At 47.5% G+C, this 27,858-nt stretch overlaps 1 protein-coding gene across 1 annotated transcript in view; it reads right to left on the reverse strand.

Moving 5' to 3' along the window:
• The window catches only part of LOC116951474 (uncharacterized), a 58,193-nt gene that overhangs the window by 7,410 nt on the left and 22,925 nt on the right, over positions 1-27,858 (reverse strand). The window contains exons 9-31 of the mRNA XM_032970103.2: positions 23,893-23,946; positions 23,254-23,289; positions 20,889-20,960; positions 18,396-18,449; positions 17,072-17,125; positions 16,466-16,489; positions 16,244-16,297; positions 15,036-15,089; positions 14,540-14,584; positions 13,405-13,461; positions 12,528-12,581; positions 11,104-11,157; positions 10,788-10,841; positions 9,411-9,464; positions 8,474-8,527; positions 7,423-7,476; positions 6,939-6,992; positions 5,612-5,665; positions 5,295-5,339; positions 4,358-4,411; positions 1,829-1,882; positions 1,063-1,116; positions 524-595 (exon numbers count right to left, since the gene is read on the reverse strand). Of these exons, the coding sequence (XP_032825994.2) occupies positions 524-595; positions 1,063-1,116; positions 1,829-1,882; positions 4,358-4,411; positions 5,295-5,339; positions 5,612-5,665; positions 6,939-6,992; positions 7,423-7,476; positions 8,474-8,527; positions 9,411-9,464; positions 10,788-10,841; positions 11,104-11,157; positions 12,528-12,581; positions 13,405-13,461; positions 14,540-14,584; positions 15,036-15,089; positions 16,244-16,297; positions 16,466-16,489; positions 17,072-17,125; positions 18,396-18,449; positions 20,889-20,960; positions 23,254-23,289; positions 23,893-23,946 (1,215 nt within the window). The remainder of the gene's footprint in view (positions 1-523; positions 596-1,062; positions 1,117-1,828; positions 1,883-4,357; positions 4,412-5,294; positions 5,340-5,611; positions 5,666-6,938; positions 6,993-7,422; positions 7,477-8,473; positions 8,528-9,410; positions 9,465-10,787; positions 10,842-11,103; positions 11,158-12,527; positions 12,582-13,404; positions 13,462-14,539; positions 14,585-15,035; positions 15,090-16,243; positions 16,298-16,465; positions 16,490-17,071; positions 17,126-18,395; positions 18,450-20,888; positions 20,961-23,253; positions 23,290-23,892; positions 23,947-27,858) is intronic.

Consider the following 27,858-nt stretch of genomic DNA (forward strand, 5'->3'; position numbering starts at 1 on the left):
GCGTGAGGGACGCCCACACCGCCGGAAAGGCGTTTTTTCACTTTTGTGTATTGTCAGGGGCCGCACTGAAGGCCACCAGAGGCCGCCAGTGGCCCACGGGCCTTGCAATGAAACACATTCCTGCGGAGGGAGCTGGTAGGAACGTTGGGTTGCTCGGTCAATGGCCAGGGTCAACGGCGGCGTGGTGTATTCCGCAAATATGCCCGACTGTGAGGGCGGGCACAAGCCGGCGTGAGTCGGTTAAACGTTGAGTTTTATAAGGGCACCACGGGGTGACCAGCTCCTCCCCACCCAGCCCCTCCCCACCCTCCCCTCCCCACCCAGCCCCTCCCCTCCCATTTTTGGATGCACGACGGACGGACACAATAATCCCCTGTGGGCTGCTGGTGTAGTAACCAGGAGGTTCCTACCAGTAAAACACTGGTCTAATGCTAAGGTCTTGAGTAATATCATGGTCAGCGCTAAATAGGACACAAACACCGAGAGACACTGCACTGAAGCAAAGCACTGTGGGAATTCTCACCTTGTGACCCTTCATGCCGAGGGGTCCGGGAGCTCCGGGCAAGCCCAGCACTCCAGGGTCACCCAAGGGACCCTGGTTGATAAATGAAAATAAAACAAAAGGGGAATTAAAAACGTCATCGCATTTTCTTCAGTAATAATAAACATCACAATGCACAGGTGGCTTGGGAAAGCAGTGCAGCTTTGGTGCTCTACGCTCCACGAGGAACCAACACCTGTGCAGTGGTTTAACTAGAAACATTCACTTTGTTGCTGAGATTTGTTTTGTTTAAAAGCTTCGTTCCACTCGAGAACATTTCGTAGTCATGATGTTTCATTCTGCGTCTTCATACGTGGCACTTGAACCTCTACTCTTAACAAAGCATTCATTTCACCCAGGTCTCCGGCAAAAGAAATGAATGCTTGTCATATCAACAGGATTGTATTTTACCTGGCCTTAAAAGCAAACGGAATGAACCACAGCGTATGGCAACACAGATCCGACCCGACATGTTCACGAGAGTAACAACAATAATAATACCAACGATGATGCCATCTCACCTGTACGCCTGGCTCTCCTGGAGGCCCAATGGGGCCCAGTTGCCCGGGCCGGCCCTGTAACGACACACAGCGCCCTGCCTGGTAAGAGCGCCGTCGGCACGGACGCGTGTAGTGCCCTGTTGTGTTTGTGTTTTTGATTTGTGGCGCCCGGAACCATGTCCGACGTTTCGGACATCCAGCTCGTCGGGATGTGGTGGCGAAACGTCGGACATCGTGCCAAACGGCAAACGGTAAAAACCCGAAAATGCACTGGAGAGCTACATCAGAAACCTGCAGCGCGCTCGAACCTGTCAGATCTCGAAAGCTAAGCAGGTTTTGAACCTGGACAGTACTTAAGGTTGGCGTCTGCAATGCATGGCAAGTTGTTATAGGCTGAGGGGTGAAGTGGGTGGACAGTAGAGGGCAGTGCATCAGAATACATTGTTGTAATGTACTTTATATGCTTTCGTGTCCATGCTCTCCACCTTCACCTTCCCGCACTGACCAGTGTGTTGAAGTATGCGCAAATAACTCCCATGACCGACACATGATGGGTTAAACAACTCCGTGTTTGATTTAAATTGGCTAAAACTTGAACGGGATGAGGTGTCTGTATCTGATGAGACGATGGTCTATATAGGACAAGGCAAGGGTTCCTCTACTGGATTGTGATGAGCTTTCTCATTCGAATCAACCAACTTCAGTACAATTGAAAAACATAAACATTTGTATTGATATTTCAATCGGGCACTGAATTACAAGTGTACACGGACGCCTTTTCACTTACAGCAGGACCCCTGCCGCCAACAGGACCAATGTCCCCAGCGTCTCCTTGATCTCCCTGCGAACAGATCCACAAAGACTCGTTAACAACACTTACACATTACACAGTGAACGACAAAGACTCGTTAACAATATTTATACAAAACACAACGACCAACAAAGACTTACTTTTTTGTTATTTCGGTAAAGTCACGTAGAAAGAAAATAAATTTGATGATGGAATATGATGTTTCGATTGCAACACAAGCAATCATCATCAGGTACGAATGAATGAGAAAAAACAAACCTAGTAAACTTAGAAATATTATGCAATACAACACAGAGAGTCGGCTAACATAACAGTCAACACCCTACCTGGTTGATTACGTTCTTCCAAAGATTGCTACATTTGGAAGAACGTTATCAACCAGGTAGGGTGTTGACTGTTAGGTTAGCCGACTCTCTGTGTTGTATTGCATTGTATTTCCAAGTTTACTAGGTTTGTTTTTTTCTCATTCATTCGTACCTGATGACGATTGCTTGTGTTGCAATCGAAACGTCGTATTCCATTATTTAATTTAATTTCTTTCTACGTGACTTTACCGAAATAACAAAAAAGTTATTCCTGCAGTCACGAAGGCTCCAAATCAAGTTTCAACAAAGACTTGTTAACAACATTTATACATTACACAGCGACCAAGAGAGACTCCGTTAACAACCGCTTACCCATTACAAAGCGGCCAAAAAAGGCTCGTTAACATCTCATTTACAAAACAGAATAGAATGATGTCGTTGACAGGGGCGTACAAGGATTGAGGAATGAGTGACAGCGATAGAGGGGTACTTAGGGATCGCAAAGGGATAGGAGAGAGACGGGAATGAGTGGAGGGGTGAGGGGAGGAAAGAGAATGGGCAATGGAGAGGAACGGAAGAGGGTTAAGGAGGAGGAACTGCCAGTGGCCGGATTATCCTCATTGCAAAAGTAGCTACATATCAGGGACGTGCGGTCAGGGGAGGCAGGGGAGGCAGAGCCTCACCTGTCATACTCCAATGGTAATAGCTGTTACGAAAAAAAGAAGAAGAATCAAATAAAATAAATATTAAGATTTTTCCACTGATCTGTGTTATAAATGTCATTTCTGTACGATTCCAATCGTTTTTATAGTCAAAATCGCCAAAATTTGCGGAGCTCCGCTGCAAATACAGGAAGAGATGAGAGGCGAGGCAGCGACGAGCTCAGCCTCCCCTCTGATTGCGCAACCCCTCAGTAACTGGATGTAGCACGGGCAATAAGCGCGTGCCTGTTACTATCTCAGTATGTCACCAATGTAATGTTTGTAGACCCCTCCATTTCATGTCCTCGCCTTCCATACTCCAGGTAACTTATTTTTCACGTATGTGTATAAAGATATTTAGGCTCGCTGGTCTCGTCATAAAACTGCAATGAAAAAGCACCAGGGGAGGCAGCTATCACATCTGCCTCACTGAGGGGGAGGTGTCTAACACGCCCCCCTCATGTGAGGACACGCCCCCTCCGTGAGGCCACGCCCCCTCCGTGAGGCCACGCCTCCCCAGTGTGTGAATCTGGCTCTGAAACGAGCCAGTGCCTCCCCAGCCATTGACCTCACCGCACGTCACTGCTACATATGCTACGGGCCCCGCACTTTCAAGGGCCCTGCGTTAAATGCTTACAAGCTATCAATATCGGTTCAGTGATTCTGCACTTGCTCTATTACTATAGCACTATACCGCCTTCAACTTTTATGAACGACTGGGTGTTTAAGGTTAGCGATTTGTCGTATTATCTGGCTGTATAGCAAATGAAAAAATACAATTACTTTACTATGTAAGTAAAAAATGTGTGTTTTAATATTTAGGTGTTTTTTATTGTTAATTTAGTACCCCTTTATAACATATGCTACAGGCCCTGCACTCGCTTAATCCGGCACTGGGAAATGCTTAATGTGCAGGGGAAGTTTATTATTCCAGCGGAGGGGTGCATGGAGGGAGAAGGGCCGAAAGCGGGATTGGGCACAGGCAGTAGGAGGAACAGAAAGAGACAGAGAGAAGATTGGGAACGATGAGGAGACATGGAAGGAGATGAGAGAGACAAGAATCAGGATCAGGAAATACGAGGATGCCAGGTGTTTGAAAAGACAGCGGTCGAAAACTGGAAGCCAGCCGAATTGAAGGAGCAGAGGTGACCAACAAAGACTCGCTCACGACACTGGAAATACTTTGCCCCAGAGTTGCTCGTAATTCGGAGAAAGCGGCTGAGCTTGAAACCCGCCTCAAAACGCACATTTTTTTTCTATTCCGTTCGGTTCTCTGAACCGGTTTCTATGGCCGCTTAGTTTTCTCCTCCACCTTGGGCCAACGATTGTTTTTTGTTTTATTTTGCAAATTGCAGCGAGGAAACAAAGTTCCCGTCGCACTATCTACAAAAATACAGCGAACGACAAAGGCTCGTTAACAACATTATAAAACGACATAGAGGAGCAACAGAGACTCGTGAATGTTCGTATTGTCGTCGTCAATTGGCGACGGTACGTACCGCGACACCCTGGATGCCCTGAGGCCCCATGCCACCCATGGGTCCTGGGTCGCCCTGTACACGCGCCACGCATCATCGTTAGCCGCTCCACACAAAGGCAAAGATCCCCCGTATAGCCTTCACAGACCGTTGGGGCAAGTACTGTTCGCGAGTTGCACCTACGGAGGTCGGCACGGCACACGAGATGGTGAGCGGCCACAACACCACACCCGGCCGGCCGCCTTTGTCTTCCCAATGTTGATATTTAAACACTGCAGTGGGTACTCATTAAAGGCCGATTCGATCTAGGGTAGGCCCCAGAATCTGGTTCAGATACCCGCTACCGATGTTGGCCGTGAGGGGAAATTGAACTCGGGTCACTGTGTTCAAAGCGCAGTGCGCTAACCACTACAATACACCACTCTCACACACACACTCAACCGAGCCAGGGACAGCTCTGAGCTGAGATTCTGCGAGGCTTCTCTTCATCACGTCTCCTGCACGGACCTCTTACAAATGAGACTATTCTAACCTCTTGAGTTCTCACCTGCTGAGACAAAACTAGTCTTGAGCTTCAACAACAATACCCGCCGTTCGCCACTAAGTGACTGTGACGTCTCCACGGCGCCTGTGCCAGGCCAGGTGCACTTTGAAGGCACGTGAAGTATCGCTGCAGACAGGAGGTAATGACACGGGACAGACCCAGGTGCCATGGGTTGACTGACTGAGATGACTGGCAGATGCACCAGCAGCTGTGCCCCCTACCATGCCAACTTGAGCTTACCTCCCATATAAACCTACGGCCGCTGTTAAATCAGCGCTTCAGCCGTGTCGTCAACGAAGGGTCGTGCCAATTGGTCGACCCCCCGGAGGGCACCGCGAGCCTCGCCGTGCGATGATCTACGCGTTGACGCCTGCGAACGCAGAACCAACCGGATTTTGTTCGATCTCCTTTTACCTGAATCCCGGTGTTTCCCTTGATACCATTGGGGCCTTGTACACCCTGAAAAAGATGGCAAATAGTAAGGTAAGAACAGTCATTATCTATTTATTATACATACACTCACCCTGCCATGGGAATGTGGAATTGCCACCACTGGCTCAGGGGCTTGAAACAGGAGATGAGCACCACCTCAAAATGCTAATTTGAGCAGAAAATCACTATGAAGTATTTTATGCAAATGATCGTTATGAAGACGATGATGATGATGCCGGCAATGATGACGACGACGATGATGATGATGACCGCGCCAAAGATGATGACGATGACGTTACCGGGATTCCTCCGGGGCCCCTCTCCCCAGGGACACCTGGGCGCCCAGCATCGCCCTGCCAACACAAAACAGAACATTGTGACAATGACACGTGGCGTCAAACTTAGGGTCGCCACCTCTTCTGGTTTTCCCAGGATCCTCCTCTTGTTGAGGATGCAGCAGCCATCCTGGGGAATCTCTAAGTCGCCCAGGAACATTACAATTATTTTTTTTGTATCAGTTGCATACGAATGATGATAATAATGATCACCACTCAAGAAAGTGCATTTGCATGCAATTCTCCCCTCTTCCGGCTTTGTGGGATATTCATTCTCTTCCCATGAATTGTCCCCGAATGTGTCGTACGTCATAGGTGGCAACCCTAGAGATGAGGCAAATGTTGAGGCATAGCAAGGGAACATCCTTAAATAGGGGGTCAGTTGCATTCACTCCACTCTGCTCCCCACATTGCTTACTTTTAACGGAAAAGTACAGCTTAACCCAGAAAGGACCTCATTCAATAATAAAAATGCGATTCATGAGGCAGACACAATATTTCACGGGCACACAGTAAATGACCGTGACTGAGACGCGAAGCCGAACGCAGTGCTGCTCGAGAGCCAGGCGGGAGAGGCCAGAGGCCTTCAGTGGGGATGGTGGCCACGTTCAAAGCGGCGGCGGTTGCCACGGAGACAACGACGCGTGGCAGTGACCACAGTTCTGACTCCTTGGTGTAGAGAGGAGGAGGAGGAGGATGTTGTGCAGAGTTGCCCTGCTGCTGCTGCTGCTGGTGGAGAGTTCTACATATAGACATCGTTGTCCTATCCCGTTGCAAAGATCCCCCATGTAGCCTTAACAGACTGTAGGAGCAAGTGCTGTTAGCGAGCACCTGTGAAGGCTGGCACAGCACAAAAAAATATATTCTTGAAATATCCTGTAACAACAACACCCGCCATTCTCCACGAAGTGACGGTGAAGTTACCAACCACGGTGCCTGTGCCAGGCCAGGTGGACTTTGAGGCCATGTGATGTGTCGAACACTGGCTGACAGGAGGTCACGGGACAGACCCAGATGCCATGGGCTGGCTGACTGAGATGACTGGCAGATGTACCCAGCTGTGCCCCCTACTGTGCCAACTTATTCCATTTTAGCCGCCTGGTGCTCCGCTCGTTGTTGTGAGCGTCGGGTGCTCCACTCGTTGTTGTGAGCGTCGCTCCTCTGCCGCCCGTTGTTGTTGGAGGGCGACTGCCTCCAACTGCCCAGTAGCAGCGTCCTTCACGAGCCTCCTCCATATCCAGTAACACACAGACACACACAAAGCGCGAGCGCGTGCATCTGGACAACAAACCTTTTCTCCATTCTTGCCAGGAATTCCATCTCGTGCATCCCCACCATTAATGCCCTGAAACAAAAACAAAAGAGCGGGCGTTAACGCGAACGCGTAGGGTTCCGTGGTCGAGATGCCGCAACGTGTCTTTGAGCTGCGCCACCATGCGTTGCTCATGGCGCAGCATCCGACATTTCGGTCCACGTGCTGAGAGAACTTTAAATCAGTTCCTGAAGAAGCTCCCGGCTACACCCTACAACCCAGATAAAGAAGAAACACCGTAGAGCCGAAGAATTCCGAGGAAGATTCCTTTGATAATAAATGAAAGCAGGGTTCTTCAACTGTATTTTCCAGCGAAGCGCATCATAAAATTAAAGGTACTTTACGTATGTCCGGCACAGCGGTATTTCTTGAGTATTTCTCTCTCGTGATGACTGACCCCACATCTGCAAAGTGTCGGCAATGTACGGCAGACATCGTGGAACTGCCCAGGGTTGTGACTTACCGACTGCCCTTTCACCCCCTGATGCCCTTGCAATCCACTTGGCCCCTCTACACCCTGCAGCACAAGGAGAACAACACGTGAGCAAGTGTGGAGGCCTTCAGAACACCGGGCTGCACATGTGGAGCCAGAAGCGTGTTTCCCTACGTCACTGCAGAGATTGTTTGGTCGGTTCATTGTAAAATAAAGAAATAATGTGCAACAAGGAGCAAAACTGAATAGTGCGCAAAGAGGCGTGGAGAGATTCATTCCTAGAATTGCATTGAGAGACCGATAGAGGAACACGTGGATTAGAGAACATACATAGGTCAAAGGCAGGACACGCTCCCTAGATGGAGTGATGGCCGATGGTTCATCAACAAATTACGGAAGAACAGACAAGGAACGGAACGCGTTCAAGGGTTGGGCAAGCATTAATCCAGCAGTGGACTGCTCATGGTTGATGATGATGATGATGATGATGATATATTGTATTGTATTTATTCATGTATTTCTTCGAAGAGTAATCGGTTGCTGTGGGGCATCTGTTAGGCATAAACGCATGAGGTGCATTTAAAATGTGGAATGAGGACGATGCTGAGATTTTCCCATTTTAAACGTTTCGGTCTGTGCTGTGGATGTGACGAGTTAATAAATCTAGCCATTTTAATGCAGGCCTCTTTATTGAGAAGTAAACAAGAGTTATAATTGGCAAGTTTATGTTTCGACCGCTTTGATGTCCTTCGTTAAATCAGGTGAGGGCCCATTGCATTCTAATATCTCTTTTTAAAAACAAAAAACTTGAGAAATATGGTCATAAAATGTTGAATTATTATTATTACTGTTATATTATTATAAGCCCAAACCAGCCAGAACCGGGTCGAATATCGCTCCTCGCCGCAGACGCTAGTCGCGGTCACGAATCGAACTCGGGTGGCCAGGATCATGGCGCAGTGCGCCAAAAACCCGCACCACCACTCCACCCCCACCTTGCGTGTGACTGTGTGTCACGACAAGGACAAGACTGTGTATCAGTGGGTGCACCATGTGGGGATCACAAGAAGCCGCCACTTACAACATCTCCGCGTGGGCCCTCTACGCCATGGTAGCCTTTTTGGCCGACGCCACCCTGTGGAGAATGCACGCACACGTCCCATCAGCGCTCGCTCGCGGATCCGTTCACTCGGTACATCGCTCACTCCTCACCAAAGGACTCGGGAGCTTCGTCCTTCCCGTGCTGCGCAGGACACTGGGCCACACAGCTTGGCTACGTATTCCTAATACTCTGTGGTTCTTTCGGTAAAGTCACGTAGGTATAAAATAAAATAAAGTAAATCACGACGTTTCGGGCGCAGCACAAGCGTCCATCGTACGCATTCCTGCCTCGAGCCAGCTGAGCCACATCGTCCCATGGTATTCGACGTCATTCGCTCACTTATTTAAAACAAACAAAAAAACACACGCACACAGGTTTATCCCGATTGTGTTCTGGGTGTCATATCACAAGGCTGCGAATCAATTCGCAACTCTTGCAGAGCAGTGCACTTGGAAACGAAAACCACCCCTTCCAGCGACCCACAGTTCCACAACGTTATGCCACTCAAATTACTATATGTGCCATGACAGCCGAACCAATTTTTTTGTCCAGTTCATCACAGCTGGAATTTATTGATGGGTTTTTTTTACAACCATTGGCGACCAGGATTGAGACCATCAACTCGCTGCAATTGAGGACCGAAGTTCAATCACTTTAACGTCACTTACTCGCTCACATCGCCATTCAACCATATTCGCTGTTTCAAAATCACGCAGCCATTCGTTAATTGTATTCATTCGTTTGCTCATTTACCTGCTGGTTAATTAACGTGTGCATTTTCTGGACGATTAACTAATTCGTTAATTCGAGCTCAATCTCCGCTCCTTACTTTGTGCCCCGTGCATTCGTTCATTCATTCATTTGGTCATATGTCTAGGTGTTCATTCCTGACTCGATTCATCCACGTGATGCTCACCAGTGGGCCTCGTGTGCCCGCAATTCCTGGGAGGCCAGGAATTCCAGGGAGGCCCTGTTGTCAGACAAATGCATGCACACGCACACATTTATATAAACACGTGTGAAAATAAAATATATACATTTATAAACACGTGTGAAAATAAAATAAAAACACATTTGCCATATGGAATAAAACACTTAATTGGGAAAAAAACAAGAGCAACATCATCCCCCTACTGGTAGACTAATGCCCATTTTATAGATAAGTGCAGTGTTCACTTTGTGCCACACAGAAACAGCTGCAACTGGTGGACCCCCGAAGCTAGAACCGCAGCAGGGCATTGGAATAATTCCGATGAGATGTGAGTTGCTGAGGTATTTAAGCAAACATCCTAACTAAATATCTAAATCAGCTTCTCCTGTATGTCAAGTGACTTCTGAATGGCCACCCCCACGCTGAATCCGGCCCCTCCCCCCCCCTATGAAAACAGACGATGTTCCGTGCAGCAGTGTCAAGGCTCTTGACGAGCCTCTTCCTCTCTCTCCTCATCTTTCCTGACCCTTTGGTCGCGTTTCTCTATCCACTATTCCAACCAATTTCTCTTCTTTCCTATTATTATTCTTCTTTCTTCCTAATCCTTTTTTTTTAATCCATCAATTACATCCTTGACTCTCCTCCACTTTCCGTGGTGTGTGCCACAGGAACAAAAGTTGCTAGGACATGCAACTCTTTATCCATAAATACGAGTGCGTGTCCTCTATAGTGGATGGGGATTGATTGTTGTAACTTTCTGACCCATGCCAAATGGACATCTGTGAGAAAAGGGCTTCATAGCTCATCGGAATTTCTCCAGGATAAATAAAGATTATGATTTTGATTCTGCTTGGGTATGTATGTGGAACTTCTTTCGCACCGTACGTAGCCAACCATGTGAAGCGGAGGTGTGGGGAAGGACAACAAACTAAACACAACAATCTGTTCTCAACAAATTGAGTTTTCCATTTAAATTTAAAAGTGCATAGGTCCAGTGGCTTCCTAATATCGGAAGGAAGAGCGTTCCAGATGGCCGCAGTGGACACAGCTCCTGAGCAGTGGGTGGGGTTCCCAGGTTTCCCTACCCAAGCTGATGCGATGATGGTGAGAGCAGTAAAGCCTTACTGAGTCTCAATACTCTTTTTCAGGAGGGTCCTGCCAAGTTTTTGCAATGGGGGGGCGGGGGGGGAGGGTGATGTTGCTGCTGAGTGTAATCCCAAATGAGTAATTTCCAGGTAAATGTATCAGCATTTGCGGATATTTCAGCAATATCGGTTAAATGAATTTTGGGATTTTTTTGCTTATTGTTTTAGAAATTCTTATCTAGCGAAACCGTGGCAACCGTTAACGAGTGAGGCTCACCTGGTCTCCGACCGTCCCGGGCTCCCCGGTTTTTCCTCGTAGCCCACGCTTTCCCTGCAAAGTTCAAACGAGCGCAGTCACTACAGCGATATAACCACCGCGGTGAGGACGGTAGCAGCAGTGGGTGGGGGGAAAGACAACAAACTAAACACAAAAAGTCGTTCTCCAGAAATTAGTTTTCCATCTAGATGTAAAAGTGCATCGTTTCAGTGGTTTCCTAATATCAGAAAGAAGAGCGTTCCAGACGGCCACAAAAGCGCATCTGAAAGTACTCCTTCCTCTGCGAGGAAGGACGGGGATGGAAAGACGCTCTCACCTGCAATCCCACGGTGCCCCGGTCGCCAATGATTCCGACTGGACCCATGTCTCCCTGTCATGTAGAAACATGCGTTCAGGTTAATTAGAATAGTCGACTGCTATGCATTTCCACATAATAAGCCACTTCGTTGAACTATCATTTGTGGCTAGGTCGCTTCTGAAAAAAGAAGCTAATAACTCAGTGGGCTTTACCTGGTCAAATAAAGTGAGGGTATTCATGTCAGCAATTCTCCTGCTGTATCTGTTCCACCTGATGACGGACGCTTGTGTTGCGATCGAAATGTCGTGATTTAATTTATTTTAATTTATACCTACGTGACTTTACCGAAAGAACCAAAAAGTATGGATTCCTGCAGTCACTAAAACTTCAAACCTAGATATCCTTTGTGATTTACTTACCTTTCATATTCTTTGCACTTTTATCGTGTGTTTGTTTGTTGTTGTAACTTTGTGACCCGCTCTCGCTGGACATTTGTGAATAAGAGCTTTATAGCTCATCAGATTCCTCCAGTATAAATAGACTGATTTTGAACATGCAGTTAAAGGCCAAGGTCTAGCCCACGCCACTCATGGTAGAAGAGCATCCCACAAGAGGTGACTCTAGACAGAGAGAGAGAGACCCTCTAATGGGGAACTTTGGCCTCCTCTTCCACGCTTCCCCGTTAACGTGGAGCAACCACAAGTATCGTCCGTTCATTGAGAGACACGACAAGGTGTCAATAAGATATCCGAGTGGCAGTCGACTGATTTTTGTTCCCGAGAAAACGATTTACGTTTAAAACTGGCGCCCGAGACAGTCAGCCACGCTGCTACCGAGACATATACTGCTTCACCGATATCACCAGAATGAAATAACTGATTATTTTTTGCATAATGAATAACAGGACGTATTGTGTTAATGTGCTATGAAAAAAATGTACCCATGAACATCGACCGTTTTTATCCAAACGATGGGTGGTAAACTCGCATGTGACTTTTGGGTCACTTAAAGCCAATTCTGATGACCTGGGGTTGAGGTCATGACCTAACAAAATAAACTACTTTCAAAGAACACCAATCATGCATCCATAAAAAAAACCTCCAGGATCGGTTTATGTATTCCTCGCCACTGATGTTATCCGTGGCCGGCAATTTAACTCTGGGCGGCTGGCTTCATAGCACAGTGCGCTAACCACTGAACCAACACTCCTTCCCTACTATCTGTTTATATGTGCATTTCTTGACAGTTTTACGTTTTAAGTGTGTATTTGTTTTTGCCAGCTGGTATCTGATATGAGGCTCAATCGGGACTAAAACCGCACCGGATTCCATTATGGATTCCAATGACAATCGGTTCCGAAAACGATTGCTAAAAATGTTTTTTTACGATTGATTAACGATCCTCGCAATAATGAACCTGAGAGCAGACACGGTGCAACGTACCCGACTGCCGATTTTCCCTTCTTCGCCAACAACCCCCTTCCACCCTTTGTGGCCCTGCAGAACACACACAGAGAACCACAGTTTAGCACCAGATGATGTTGGGCCAACTGCTGTTAGCGAGCACCTATTAAGGTCTCCTCGGTGCACGAGGGGGTGGTGCGAACAGCACCAAATCCCCGGCTGCTGCCTTTGTCTCCACAGTGCTGATATTTTTACACGCCGCACACAATATGCTCATTCAAGGCTGAGTCAACCTACGGGAGACCCAGGACGCGTTGAGATAACAAAGTGCCACTGACGTTATGGGTGGCTAGGAATCGAACCCATGTGGTCAAGATCAGAAAGCGAAAACAAACCGCCAACAAACCGTTATAACAACGACAACCGCCGTTTTCCACATTATCTAGCACCACACACATGATGCTATCACACATATACATGCGCGGACCTGCACACACGTGCACACACGTACACACACAGTACTGTAATTGTAGCACTGACACACACACACATACACTCATCTCTTCGGCTATATTTTCCGTGTGTGCTGGTGGCGCCACGCGCTGTCAATGTGATGTCTCAACATCAAAGTGTCATGTGCACAGAAGTTATGAGGTCAGAAATCGTGCCATGAGGTCATAATCTCTGCAAGTGACCGCTAATTGGCACCTGCTGTCTACAACTCTCTGTAATCGATATATTGTTTAACTTTATTTCATCTCACTGATCTGTTTATATCTGGGTGAGCCGGATCTCTCGGTAAGCCCCATCTGTCCCGTAGGCCGCCAGTCCACGAACTCCAGCCTCCTGGGACAACTTCTTTTAGCGAGCTCCTACGAAGGCCTGCACTTCACAAGACAAAGTCAGTGAGACGTACCTTGAACCCCGGCAGGCCTGGGTGCCCGGGTAGCCCGGCGGGGCACTCGATGGGGCACTGCGAGACACAAGAACGGCGTGGGCATGTGACACAACGCCAAACGGCACCCACGACTCCAGCAGACCAGGTCTACCAGTCGCATTTGGTGAAGCGTCCTCCGAGGGATACCTTAGGCCTCGTTGGTTTAAAAAGCTACGTATTATATTCTTGGTTTTTTTTCGCTACAGTCACGTAGATAGAAAATACAAATAATAAAATAATAAATTGAAAATAATAAGACCGCTTGTGTTGCGATCGAAACGTCGTGGGTTCTTTTGCTTTTATTATTTTCAATTGATTCATTTTTATTATATATTTTTTTCTGTCTACGTGACTTTACCGACTAAAAAACAAGAATATGAATTCCTGCAGTCACGAAAGATTGAAGTCAAAATTTAAGCGATGTATTCTTTACTTTACATTGTGGTGCACTTTAACGCCTCTAGTGGCTGCAGGGGTCACGTGAACAAACAACGTAAAATTCCACTCACCTTAGCCCAGTCATTTGTAACTTTACAACAAAAACACAAGCATAAGGTTTGGTTGAAACTCTTGCAGCGAATATTATTCTCTGCAGCAAGGCAGGTGGAAAAGTGCTGTCCCCTACTCTGCAGACCAGAGGTCAGAAATTATGTTTTATTTCACAAGGTAAGGCCCACTGAGCTACATAGATCTTTTTTTAGAAGCGACCTGGCCACAAATGATAGCTCAATGACGTGGAAATGCATAGCAGCCAAATACTCTAAACGGATGTTGATTCTAAATGCGAAGGGAAAAACCGGAGGACCCGGAGAAACATCCACGCGACCACGGCGAGAACACGGAAACTCCAAATATACAGGCGTCAGGGGTCGGTATCGAACTTACGATCTCCTGCATACCATGCAAGGTCGTTAACATCTCGCCACCATTGCGCCACTTGAAGAGCTCTCAGGGGCAGCTCTGTGACATCCACTTCCGTGGCGTGTTCTCGAACATGAAGGGTTGCTCTGCTCTCTGAGAGATCGTAATAAAGTGTGTTCTCTCGTGACTGGATGCCTAGAGTGCGATCTGTATGAGACTGGGAAGGGAGATGTTTTCAAAGAGTTTCACTCACCACTCCCACTCCACTTCCGTCGCGTTCCAAATTGCTGGGTGGACCCTGCAACACGGACATTAAACAAACACCAACATGCGCTCACTTTTCAAATAAATATCTCCACTCGGCTAATACAACAGTCATTGCGTGGCCGACGAGGCCAAATGGGGCATCTGGGACAGCCCAGGCTGTAAGCGAGAACAGGTGCATACTGTGCATATCAGACTGGACGTGAAACTGACAGCACTGAACACTGGTTCAGACATGAAAGGCATTGTGGGTATTCTTCCCACGATGCTGTGCAGTCTGAATATCTTCCAACTTAGCAGGCGATGCATGACACTCTGCTGTGGCCTGTACGCACAGTGAAGTGTTATTAAATCAGAACAGACCGGCTTAATAGCCCTAATCTGAACCCAGATACCACTGCACAATCAATAACAACAGCTCAGTTTAAGACTCGAGTGCAATGAAGGTGGAGGTGATGGTGGACGATGGGGGGCAGGGGGCTCACCCTTTTTCCAATGGGGCCAGGAGGTCCAGGGGGCCCAGGGAGGCCAACACGACCCTAAACGCATCACCAGCAAGATAAAAACAGGCGTCACGTCACGTGACATGTCAAGCAGTACAGGTGATGCATCAGGTGACGAGTTAAAAGAGTGCATAAGGTAACTCAAATTAACATATCGTGCCAAAATACAATTTGCACCATAAATCTAATCATGAATTAAAGCTACCAACTTTCTAGGAGGCTCAACGTAAGTTCGCAGCCCATTTATCTGCCAGATTCACCCATGTTTGCAAAGGCACGCCCACTCACCCGCAAACCTCACCCACAGTTGGCTCCACCTACTTCAAAGAGGTCACTCCATTAATATGCCAGCCCCGCCCACTGTGCAGGTAGCCCCACCCACCATACAGGTAGCCCCACCCACAGTGCAGGTAGCCACACCCACTGTGCAGGTAGCTCCGCCCTGTACTCGGATAGCCCCTCCTACCATGCAGGTAGCCTTGCCTCCTGCTTGGGTAGCTCCACCCACTATGCATACAGCCCCACCCACTACCCAGATAGCCCTACACATGAGTTGAACCGTCCTGTCCTCACGAGTTGAGCACAACTCCCAGATATTTTGTAGCTGGGGACAAAATCCAGATTTTTGTAAATGCTGTGGAACTTCGGGCCAAACTTTCTGAAACTCGAACATTTGGTGGCCTAACCTTTAGCGCGTTTCCAACAAATAAAACTGCGCTTAATTCTAACAGTGAATAACAACTATTATTTAGGTCTTTCGGTCAAGTCACGTCGATATGTTCAAAGAAAATAACAAAAAACTACGACGTTTCGATCGCAACACAAGCGTTCGTCATCAGGAAGATTTTTGTTTGTTTGTTATTATCATCAGGAAGATTTTTATTTATTTTCTTTGAACCTATCTACGTGAGAATAAAATAATAAATTCTACGTGACTTTACCGAAAGAACCAAAGAAGATGAATCATTGCAGTCACGAAAGCTTTAAATCGAAATAAAATCTATCTACGTGACTTTACCGAAAGACCCAAAGAATATGAATTCCTGCTTTCAGGAAAGCTTTAAGTCAAGTGAATAACAAGCCTACATCTAAGCGCGAACTACAAAGCGGAGTGTACTCCTACAGCACTATGCCTCGTGAATAATAGCGACGAGTAATGAATGCAGGGACCCGAGTGGAGATAAACTCACTCGGGGACCACGGGGTCCATCTTTTCCTTGGTCGCCCCTCTCACCCGCCAAGCCCTGGCACAAAAAAAACACATCATCAGCAGCAGCAGCAGCACCGTTATCCTCATCGTCAGCAGCAGCAACAGCAGAATAACGTCATCCTCCTCATCATGAAATATCGCCGTGAAATTTCACCGTAAAAAAAAAACAAGTTGCTGAAAGAGATAGTTTAGCGATACTTACTGGGGGCCCTGGCCTTCCAAGAGGCTACACGCGCACACGTGCGCATACACAAGCAAAATCACACACACACATACACACGTGTACACACATACACATCAATGTGCAAAAACACACGCGCGCAAAAAACAAAGTTAGTCTGGATAACATCAATTAAACTCAACATAAAGGCCTGTCAACATTTTCTCCGTCACGATACTATACAATTGTCACAATTCAAGTTCATGCAGAATTTGTACCGGGCGCAACATTTACGTCTATGTCTAAGTTGCATCTCTTTGTCTAAGTTTTACGTGTACGTACAATGACACACGCAAAAGAACCCCACAGAAATCGATGCGCATATCGTACATCGCGAGCGTCGGAATTTATTTTTACTTTTAACCGGTGCCAATTTTAACGCCCAGAGAAACAACCACACACACATATACACAAACCGCATAGCTGCGGTAAGAATTGAACCGTCAACTCCATACACACTGGACCAGCCACGAAGTGTGCTGACCACTAGGCCACGAGGGCCGGGGGGGGGGGTTCAGCGCCTTCCCCCCCACCCCCCCCCCCCCCCCCCAGAAAGGTGAGAGATTGAGAATAACGACGGTCACAAACCGGAGCCCCTGGGGGAGCAGACGGTCCTGGAGGCCCAGCTCTCCCAACGTCGCCCTGAACACAACGACGCGACACAACGACACACAATGACCGCGAGCCGCGCGTTATGCACCTGTGCGCTGCGCGCCGGATCGCTTGCGCAACACAAAACTCTCCCTTATCTCCCTCTCTCCCTCTCTCTCCCTCATCTTCTTCTTCTGCTGCTTGTTCGGGACGTTGGTTGGTGTGGTTGAAGCCATCCGACGAAGGGAACGTGAAGACCACGCGGTTCATAAAGTTCCGCGTGCTGCGTGCGTGCCCAACGCAGGGTATGGGATGTGTTCATATTGGCCATGTCACGTGCTTGTGATTTTAACACAGTTTACAAGGGGGGTTTCATAAAGTCCACTTCCCTTGCTTGTGATGTAACATTATGAACCTCTTTGAAATGTGTGTATCATATAGTTTTACACGTGCGGATAGTTTTTACGTGTGCGTATCATATATTTGAAGTGTGTACCGTATAGTTTGAAAGTGTGAGTCGTCTAGTTTGGATGGGCTCGCAACGGCGACGTCTAAATTTTTGATATAACCACGGCGGCACTGGCGGAGCCAGTGGGGGGGGGGGGGGGGGGGGGGTGGGGTGGCACGTGCCCCCCCCCCCAATGATCCGATCGAAATCCCTCATTTTTATCGGATCATTGGGGTTTATTAGCAATAAATCGGCATTTTGCGACCCCCACTGCCACTGTGTAGCATATTATTACGTGCCAGGGACTCTATGAGATGATAGGACAATAGTCTGAGTCAATAATTGACAATAAGTAACGGCAAAGCGGTTATAAGTGACTCAGAATTGTGCGCAGTTGCGTATACAGAGTCCACGACTTCCCTGAAGGCATCAGCACCTTCAGCGAGCGCGATGCCGATCACACAACGCGGTTCCAATTCGACACCTCGATCGATGGCTGCGCCATCGCCGCACACGCATCGAATAAAAAGCAAGGGACAAGTCCTTACTAACAACTCTTTACTCACTAACAAGTCCTTACTTATTACTAACAACTCCTCTATCATTTTTTCATTGCTGGAGGGGTTGCCCCCTCTACCTGAAAATCCTGGCTCCGCCATGGCACAGCGGTGTGGGGTTCGTGATGGACATGTCCTCTGCACGTGACACCAAGGAATGTCGTTCATAATGGCCGTGCCCTACATCCGTGAGTTACACGCAGCTGAGATGGGCTCATAGTGGCCACGTCGTCCGTCTGTGTTTCTCACAAAGTGGAGGCGTGTTCATAATGGCCGGGTGCATCTGGTGCATCCATAGCAGGTGGCCTCCACTCACCCGGACACCCTGAGGCCCCACTGGGCCAGGAGCCCCATCAGGACCGGCCAAGCCCTGGGGAGAACATTGGAGATATGACAAGGGACCACATGACATCAACAAAACATCACGCAACATCACAAAATAATACAAGCCATGAGGATAACATTGTAGATATGACTGACCCGGCATCAATATGACATCACCACGACATCACGCAACATCACACACAAATACAAGCCCTGAGGAGAACATTGGAGATGTGACTGACGCGACATCACATGACATCAACACAACATCATACACAACATTTCCTGCAACTCTGATTAGAACGGTTGGCAATGTACGATACACGCCATCACACAAATACAAGCCTGGAGGAAAATAGGAGAAACACTGAAAACATGACATCACACAACATTACATATTACATAGCATGACAAAGACATAGATCCCTCTCATAGCCTTAACAGACTGTGGGGGCAAGTGCTGTTAGTGAGCACCTATGAAGGCCAGCATGGCACACGCGTGGGTGGGTGGCCAGCACCACTACCGGCACACCTTTGTCTCCCTCGTGACAATCTTCATAGACGTGCCAGCTACTCATTTGACCTAGTGTCGACACAGCATAACAAACACAGAAACACAAGCCCCGAGACAACAGGAGGGACAACACGGCCCTTTAACACAACATCACAGAGACACAAACTCAAGCAATGACCGAATCACAGGCACAACCGGGAATCGAAGTCAGGGACACCGGGTTCCATAGGGCATTCCGCTATCCCGCTTGCGACACACGCTCCACCTCGCATTAAACCAAAAGCAAGTCGAAGCAACATTTGAATGAAGCTGTGGAGTCTAGGCCCACAGGCAAACAAAAAGACAAACGGCGACTGTGACCCGCACTGCATCGTTCGCAAACAAGCGCGACGTGAATTCTCCCAAATGCTGCCCACGCGGGCCCTTGGAGGGAGGCTTTTACTGAGACGGTGGGGGTGGGGGGTGCCCTGCGTTGTGAGATGGGCGTGAAATATCAGTTCTCCTTGCGAGGGTGACCCCAGGGGCAGCTGCCAGGAGATCGAGAGGCAGAGGGGCAAGGATAACCGGAGGTGTTTTTGGTGCTTTTCAACTGATGTTCAAAACGTTGAGAAATTAGCTCCGTCTGTCCGTCCATCCGTCCGTAACAGGGGGGGGGGGGGGGGTGTGGGGGGGGGGGTGTGGGGGGGGGGGTGTGTGTGTGTGTGTTTGTGTGTGTCCCACCCTCTGGTAAAGATGATCCAATAAAAATAAAAACCTTGGTATAAAATTGCGGCGTTGTTACGGACTTGTCCCATTGAATGCCAGCCAACGTTGATCGAAGGGTGGCCATCAACTTGCAAAAGAAAACCGGCGCTAAAAGGATTCACAACCAACTGGGCATGAGCGGGAACTGCCACGCCTTGCCTCGCCCTCCCGATGACGCCATCACGCGAGGTCGTGACCTCGCGACGTCCAGCTCACGTTGTGCCGCTTGAATTGTTGCATCATTTTTGCTTCCGAAATACTTCCGAGGACAAACTCGTGTGGGAAGGCCATTACGGAAGCGATGCCATATGTACGATTGTTTCTCCTTGCTGAAAATAGAGGCCCTCTTTTTGAACCCAACTGCTTGAAGGGAGTCCTAAACCAATTGAATACGGCCCGTAGCTTATCGAGTCTCATGGAATCTCATGGCGCGTTAAGAAAACTCGCACAACGGGGCTGTAAACGGAGCTTAATTTCAGCTGTCTCCGTCCGGGTTGGCGACCATGCAACTCTTAATGCATGCGGCACACCACATCCAGTATACATCTCGCTAACCGGACTGTGGCTACTGGTCATGTTCCTACTCAAGTCTACCAGTGATCTGGAATATATTCAGACAAATCTTCCCTTGGCTATAACAGTTGGTGGTCTACTAGCAATCTCCTATAGTTAGGGTTCGAGTTACAGTAAGAGTTCGATTTTTGTAAAGTTTTTTTAACGAGTCAATGGAAAAGGAACTGGTCAAGAATCCCAATGCGGGACTGCCCTGAAGAAGAGCCTTGATACTCTGCAGTTGCCCTGGATAACTGATATTAGTATTTGGTATTATCTGATAAACGAATAATGAGAAACTATCTCAATCTCAGAGGCTAAGCAGGGCTTAATAGAGCTAGGACGGCCAACCGCCGTGTATAAAACAGGTGTTATAGGCTGCCAGCAGAGATACGCTATGGGCAGCAGAGGGCAGTGCAGACATACCGTACTCCTTCGCATCACATCTGTTCTCCACCTTCACTCACCCGCATTGACCAGCAAGGCGAAGTATGGTCTAAACAACCCCTACAGCCGGCACGGCGTGGGGAGGCCCTCATCCGACAGTGGATTGACACAGTGCTGTACATCTCCGTTCGTATTATTATTATTACTACTACCACACGAATATGCGTTGATTTTGAACAGCCCAGTGTTTATTTTTGAAAAGACCACTCAAAAATGGCGGTCACTTACGTCAATGCCAGGTAGGCCGGGTGGGCCCTGAGGTCCCCTTGGCCCCGGCTGTCCAAACTCGCCTTTGGCACCCTGCAAACGCCGACCCAAAAGTGAAACGACAACGACGACAGCGATGAAGGGACGTGGGCTTGTGGAGCGTCTCAAAGTGACGGCATCTCAAGGCGCTGTAGAGAAACACGGAGGCAACACACACACGTGCGCGCGCGCCTCTCCCTGAGAAACAAAACAAGTTGAGCAAGCAACGCACCGACGTTTCAAATGCAAAATGGTTGTTGGGATGGGTCAGTGCTGTGGCTGGCAACTCGATGGAACGTCCCCAATTTGATTTGTATACGACGCCCACAACCCTCCGCACCTCCGATTAGCACTGCTGGCTATGTAAGGTGCCAAAGAAGTTAAGCATACAGTACATACATACGTGCCACTGTGGGGGAGTACGTAAACGTTGAACTTCTTTCGCGCCGTACGTAGCCAACCGTGCTAATCGGAGGTGTGGGGGAAGGACAACAAAACTAAAACACAAAAAGCAGATCTAAAGAAATGAGTTTTCAATTTAGGTGTAAAAGTGCATAGCTCCAGTGGCTTCCTAATATCGGAAGGAAGAGTGTTCCAGACGGCCGCAGAAGCGCATCTGAAAACGCGCGATGCGGTGAATAATGGGCAACATTCATGAATAAAGAGAAGGAAAAAAAACGTCTGTGAACATTATTAGGCTATGAACTGAATAACAATGGAATGTTAATTCGGCAAGGTTGGGAAATGACACTCTGTTCTCAATATCCGTGGGGGGTCACCGTCCAGTGCTCAAGGCTCACGCTTCGCTGAGACTGAGCCAGAGGTGACCTTCATGGGAGAGGACCATAGCTGGGATCAGACTGAGCCGGGTTTATGCCGATTAACAAGGGCTATACAACTCTGTACATTAGAAGTGTAACGATTCAGCCCCCCCCCCCCCCCCGCCCGCCCCACCACCTCCCTTCCCCTTGCGATTCAATGAATTGTGGTGGATTCGATCCGAGAACGAGGATCCACATTGCATCATTGTGGTGAATGGAGCAGCATCACGTGACCGGAGAGAGAGGTCGTGTGAACCAATTACATACAACGTCAATGAATTGAAGACTTGAACTGAAGCACACCATTGGAAATCTAGCAAGAAAAACGCCGCGTTTGTGAGTGCTGCAGAAGCAGCATTGACAACATATTCGTCAGTAACACGACCCTAAGAGGACAAATGATGTAACCGGTGAATGTTGTGCGGGCATTGCAGAAATACTGCCCAAAACATTGCCTGTCATAAAATGTTGAAATAACATTTTTTTTCCTCTTTAGGGAAGTGTTATTGACGAATGGGTTGAGTATTTCACGACAGTCAAAGGACAGGAGACCCTGGTGAGTTTCTGGGAAGTCCAGTGGAAAGTCAAGAGGCTCTGGCCAGGTGGTCAAGGAGGGCATCCCTTGGTTTTTGGCAGAGATGCCCAGGACTACGCAAGATTTAATTCTGAAATTATGAAAGCACACGGCCCCACGTGAGTGCCTGTGAAGAGGTCAGCAAATTACTAAATCTTGTCAGATCTCAGCAGCTATGCAGGCTTAAGCGTTGATCTCGCTTGGAATGAGCGGTCACCATACACAATCACGCTGTCGCAATTGGGCTGCGGGGCGACGTTGTGGGCAGCAGAGAGCAGTACGGCAAAAGGCACTGCTGTGCTGTACTTCTAAGCTTCCACATCCTCGTGTGTTCACCAACCGGCACTGACCAGTATGATCAAGTATGGTCAAATAACCTCTATTGGTCCTCGTGGCATGGGGAGGCCTTCATCCAGCCTTGGATTGACACAAAGGGCGGCACATGAATCATTTGGCGGGACCCGGAGGTCCCGCAAAAATCAGGTCAATAATAATTATTATTTTTCAGTCCGCCCACTCGTGATCCCGACAGCAACGCGCCGCCCGCCCAGACTCGCGTCAACAAGCGCCAGCAGGCGGCGATCAACACGATGGGCGCCACCCCACCGGCCAAACGCAAGCCCGGGCGTCCGCCGCAGTCGCGCGCGGCGACAACGTCCTCCGGTCAGCCGTCGATCCTCAGCTTCTTTGCCAAGGCGAGCCCGCCCCCGCAGTGAATTTAACGTGTTTATGTAACTTTTCAACTTTTTACGAAACTTAGTGCCCCGAGTAGCTCTCGACGAGGCCAATCGATTGACACTAGTTTTGTTGTCGGTAAGGCAAGACTTGTGTCGCTACGCGGTTTTTCCCACCCCGGGGCAGTGATGGGACCCCGGGGTCCCGCCAATTGGTTCACATGTGCATAAAGAAGCCAGGCGATAAAACTATGGTTATGACCGACTTAAAATCTCACCTTTCTTCCTTGTGGTCCTACCGGTCCTCTCTCACCCTGCACATAGACGGACGAACACAAACACACACACACACACGCCACAGGGGTGAGTGCATTTTGCGAATGCCAAATAAAGCTTGCAACACAAAGCGTGTTGCGGCCATGGTGTGGCGAGCACCATGCATTTCTGACGTTGACCGAATACACAACTGATCTGGGGTATTCTCTTCATGCCGATGACACGTAGGGTGTAACGGTGAGCACACGGGACTTGCAATCGATTCGATCTCCCGGTGAAATAAAGAGCAAGTTTCTTAAATCCCCCCCGCCCACATTAATCCAGCAGTATAATTGGATACACCATTTAGTCGATCGGCAGGGCTCATGTGGTGGGGCAAACTGTGGGTCCTCCCACCTCTTCTATGATGTCTGGCCAGCGTGGAAGAGTCGGCCAAAGATAGCCTCAAGAGAGGCTCTCCAGAGCTCTCTCGAGTGAAGGGCCTTCCACCAGCTGTGGAATATGCAAGTGATTGCCAAGCTGCGCCTTTTACCTTTTGCCACATTGAGGAGGCCCGCACCCGGTTTACTCACCATGTGCTCATTGGTTAACGTGGGACAAAAGGTAATATGCGGTGCGGGGGAGACGACAGTCTGACTCACGTCCACTCCATCGGTTCCAGGAATCCCCGGCGGTCCTTGTGGTCCAGGAATTGTCTGCACCGCACACACGCATACACACACGCATACGCGGCGTTAGGCTGAGTCGACGTATGGGAGGCCCATGGCAGGCATGGATAATGACTGCTACTGGTGCACGTGGTTAGGAATTCATTTGTTTATGTAACTTTACATGGATTAATTTCAACATATTCACACGGATTAATTCCAGCATATTCACACGGATTTATTCCAGCATATTTCACATGGGTTAATTCCAAAAACATTCACGCTGATTAATTCCATAAAATTTCACACGGACTATTTCCCAGAAATTTCACACGGGATTAATTCCAGAAAATTCCACACAAATTATTTCCAGCAAATTTAACAGATTTTTTTTCTCAGAAAATTCCACACGGATTAATTCCAGCAAATTTCACGGATTTTTTTTTCCCAGAAAATTCACACGGATTATTTCCAGCAAATATCACTTCCCCCCCCCCCCCCAGAAAATTCACACGGATTAATTCCAGAAAATTTCAAACAGATTCATTCCACCAAATTCACACTAATTAATTCCAGCTGGGTGTGTCCAGGTCGGCAAACGGTGATATACAATCACACCCGGCACACCTCACCCATTGTCTCTCTATGGCCGTGGCCACTGAGTCATGTGCCACTTACTCCATCCAGTCTACCAGTGAACAGAAACATTCAGCGAGAAAATTATACCATGTCAGGATACGCATTATAACACTTGATATATTGAAATAATAGTTTTTCCATTCTGATTGTAAATCGAGAACTAAAAGTTACACAATATTTATCAACATGTCATAAACCTTTGATTTAAAGCTTTCGTGACTGCATGGACTCATATTCTTGGTTCTTTCGGTAAAGTCACATAGAAGTTTATTGTTTATTGTTTCCCTTCTACGTGACTTTACCGAAAGAACCAAGAATAATAAAATACCAGTTAATGATATCATTGCCCAAGTAGACGTGGCTCTCAAGGGCCTGGGTCACATCGCTGCAGACGTAGCAAGATCTGAAATCGCTGCAACCCTCAAAAACGCTAAGATGCCAGCTAGCAACCTCAGCAAAGATGAGCGTTTTGAATGATATGAATTAAAAAAGAGGGATGACATTGTCATCCTCTCAGCCGACAAGGTCAATGCCACTGTCATCATGGATAAAGTAGAATATAACAACAAAATTCAAGAATTACTCAACGATGGCAGCTATACAAAATAAAAAGAGATCCCACCAACAGCCTCGTCATACAAACCAACAAAATCATTTCTGATTCAACCGCATTGATTGATCAAACCAAACAGTTTTCGTTGAAACCTTCTGCTGCCAGGCCACCAAGATTATACGGCTTACCAAAAATACATAAAGTAGATACATCCTTTTGTCCCATCGTCTCTACTATCAACTCCCCCACCTACAAACTGGCTCGTTTTCTGTCTGAAATCCTGCGGCCTTTCACTGGAAAAAAACACCTCTGCGGTACAAAATTCTACTCACTTGGTATCGACAATCAAGGGGTCAGTTTTGATGTAGTTTCCTTATTCACCAAAGTTCCTGTACCTGACACCATCGCAATCCTTGAAGACTTGGTTCATCAATGATTAAACACTGAGGCACCCCCCCTGGTGAGACACTGCTTAAACCAATACATACTTCACTTGGAATGGAACTTTCTACAAACAAACTGAGGGCACCCCAATGGGCTCCCCCTTATCTCTGGTTGTAGCATCAGATTTACCATGGAAGTCGAAAAAGATGGCAAACTACCTTTTTTGGATGTCCTAATAAAAAAGAGACCTGATGGTTCAATGAGCCACTCTGTCTACAGGAAAGCTACCCATACGGATGCTTACCTGAAACCGGATTCCCACCACCATCCATCCCAGAAGAATTCCCTCATCAAGACTCTGCACCATAGAGCCCAATGCATATCCGACCAGGAACACATAGCCAATGAACTCAAGCACGTACACCAAGCTCTTAAGGCTAATGGTTACTCCGACTACACAATTCGCAAAGCTATCACTCCAACCATGAAGAAGGACCCTCTTGAGGAGCCTTTCAAAACCATCACTTTACTCTACATTGCGAGGATCACAAAAAAGATCTCCAAAATCTTGAATAAACACAAGATCCAGGTCCAATTCAACACATTACATAAAATCCGTGATCTGGTTCCATCTGTAAAATATGTGATTGCGGACATACAGTACCCTGGCGTCTACAAACTAAGTTGCCTCTGTGGTAGTAGTTACATTGGAGAAACCAAACGACATGTCTCGGACCGCATTCGTGAACACAAAGCAGACCTAAAACACGGTAGGACCAACACCTCGGCCGTGGCAGATCACTGTTGTAATTCAGTAGGCTCACATGACATAGACTTCTCCAAGACAGAGGTTCTTTGCAAGCCATCTGGCTTCCATGAGAGATTCGTTCATGAGGCTATCCACATATACAAACACAGAGACAATTTCAACTGAGAAGATGGATTCTATCTTAGCAATCATTGGAAAGATTTGATAAACCATTTCAGTTCTTAATTGATTGTTCACGCTTACAGTGGCTTTCAGACAGCATACATTATAAAAAATTTCGTCTCCCCCCTCCTCTTTTCAAAAAAATAGATGGACTAGTCCTGGGCAAACTGCCAAATCGCTGCGCGTGACGCCAACGTTTTTTATAAATAAATTAATGTGCCGTTTAAAAATAAATTTATGCAAACCAACACACCTGATGATGACCGTTTGAGTTATGGTCGAAACGTCGTGAGAATTTTTTATTGTTTTATATATATTTTGTTATTTTGTTGTTTCTCTTCAACGTGACTTTACCGAAAAAACTAAGAATATAAAAAAAAAATGTTTATACGAGGGTGTGATGTGCCCATCAACCATCGTGAATCAATCCCAAAAACATAAAGAGTAATGTCTATATACATCATTAACGCTGTGGGACACTAAAACCAGAACAAAAACTAGGGATGCCATGCACGAAGCCATCCATGGCTTGTCATCGTTTTCTTATCTTCAGCCTGTCACAACTATCCCATTTCTGGGCAAAGGCCTCTCCCAGTTTCTTAAATCCCCTTCTTTCCCCCATTTGCCCCTGTCGAGTCACGGCCTCCGAACCCTGTGATGTCATCTCCCTGCTGCTGCCGTCTCTCGCCATCTCTCCTCTGTTTCTCTTCCCTTCTCTCGGCCTTCACTCCATCGCTGATTGTGTCTCCCATCTCTCGTCAGTGGTGCCCATGACGCGTCCTGCCCCGTTTCCCGTGGCATTTTATTTGCTTTAACAAAAGCAGCAGCAGCATCATTGTAAGCCCGTTGTTATTTTACTCGCAGAGTCAATACTGAAGTTCCACAACATTTCGGAGAACAGAAATTAAAAAAATAACCTCAACTTGGTAAAAATAAAAATGCACGTAAGGTGAAGGCTTTGAATTATTTTGGACCAGCATTTCTATAGAGCTCACATTTCCCTCAGGCAAAAAAAAAATTCGAGGAAGCCCTGTGATTTTTTTGTGAAAAGCTACATGGGATGAGACAGATCCATTCTGGTAGGTGGCGGAGTCTCCCCAAAGGGCTGTGATTGGCCGATTGAGAGAGGTGGTGTCGTGTGGCTGGTGATTGGTGGATATCTTGGCGAGTCGGCGGAGGGACGATGGTGGAGTATAATGACTGATATAAGAATTGATTAGCACGGTTGGCTAAGTACGGTGCGAAAGAAATTCAACATGTATACACCACGGAACCAGACAAGAGACCCTCACGTAGCTAACTCTCTTTGCAAGAGGCATAGATATGCATATGATTATAATTGATTATCACACACAAGATACATCAGATCACATGTACGTGAATCAATTGTGTCTAGTTTATGGCCATTTAGATATGTGAATGGTACATTTGGGCAAATGAAGCCAACACAACG

This window comes from Petromyzon marinus, chromosome 43 (assembly GCF_048934315.1).
Source record: "Petromyzon marinus isolate PM22_M1 ecotype Great Lakes invasive population chromosome 43, UKy_Petmar_22M1.pri1.0, whole genome shotgun sequence".
NCBI lineage: Eukaryota > Metazoa > Chordata > Hyperoartia > Petromyzontiformes > Petromyzontidae > Petromyzon > Petromyzon marinus.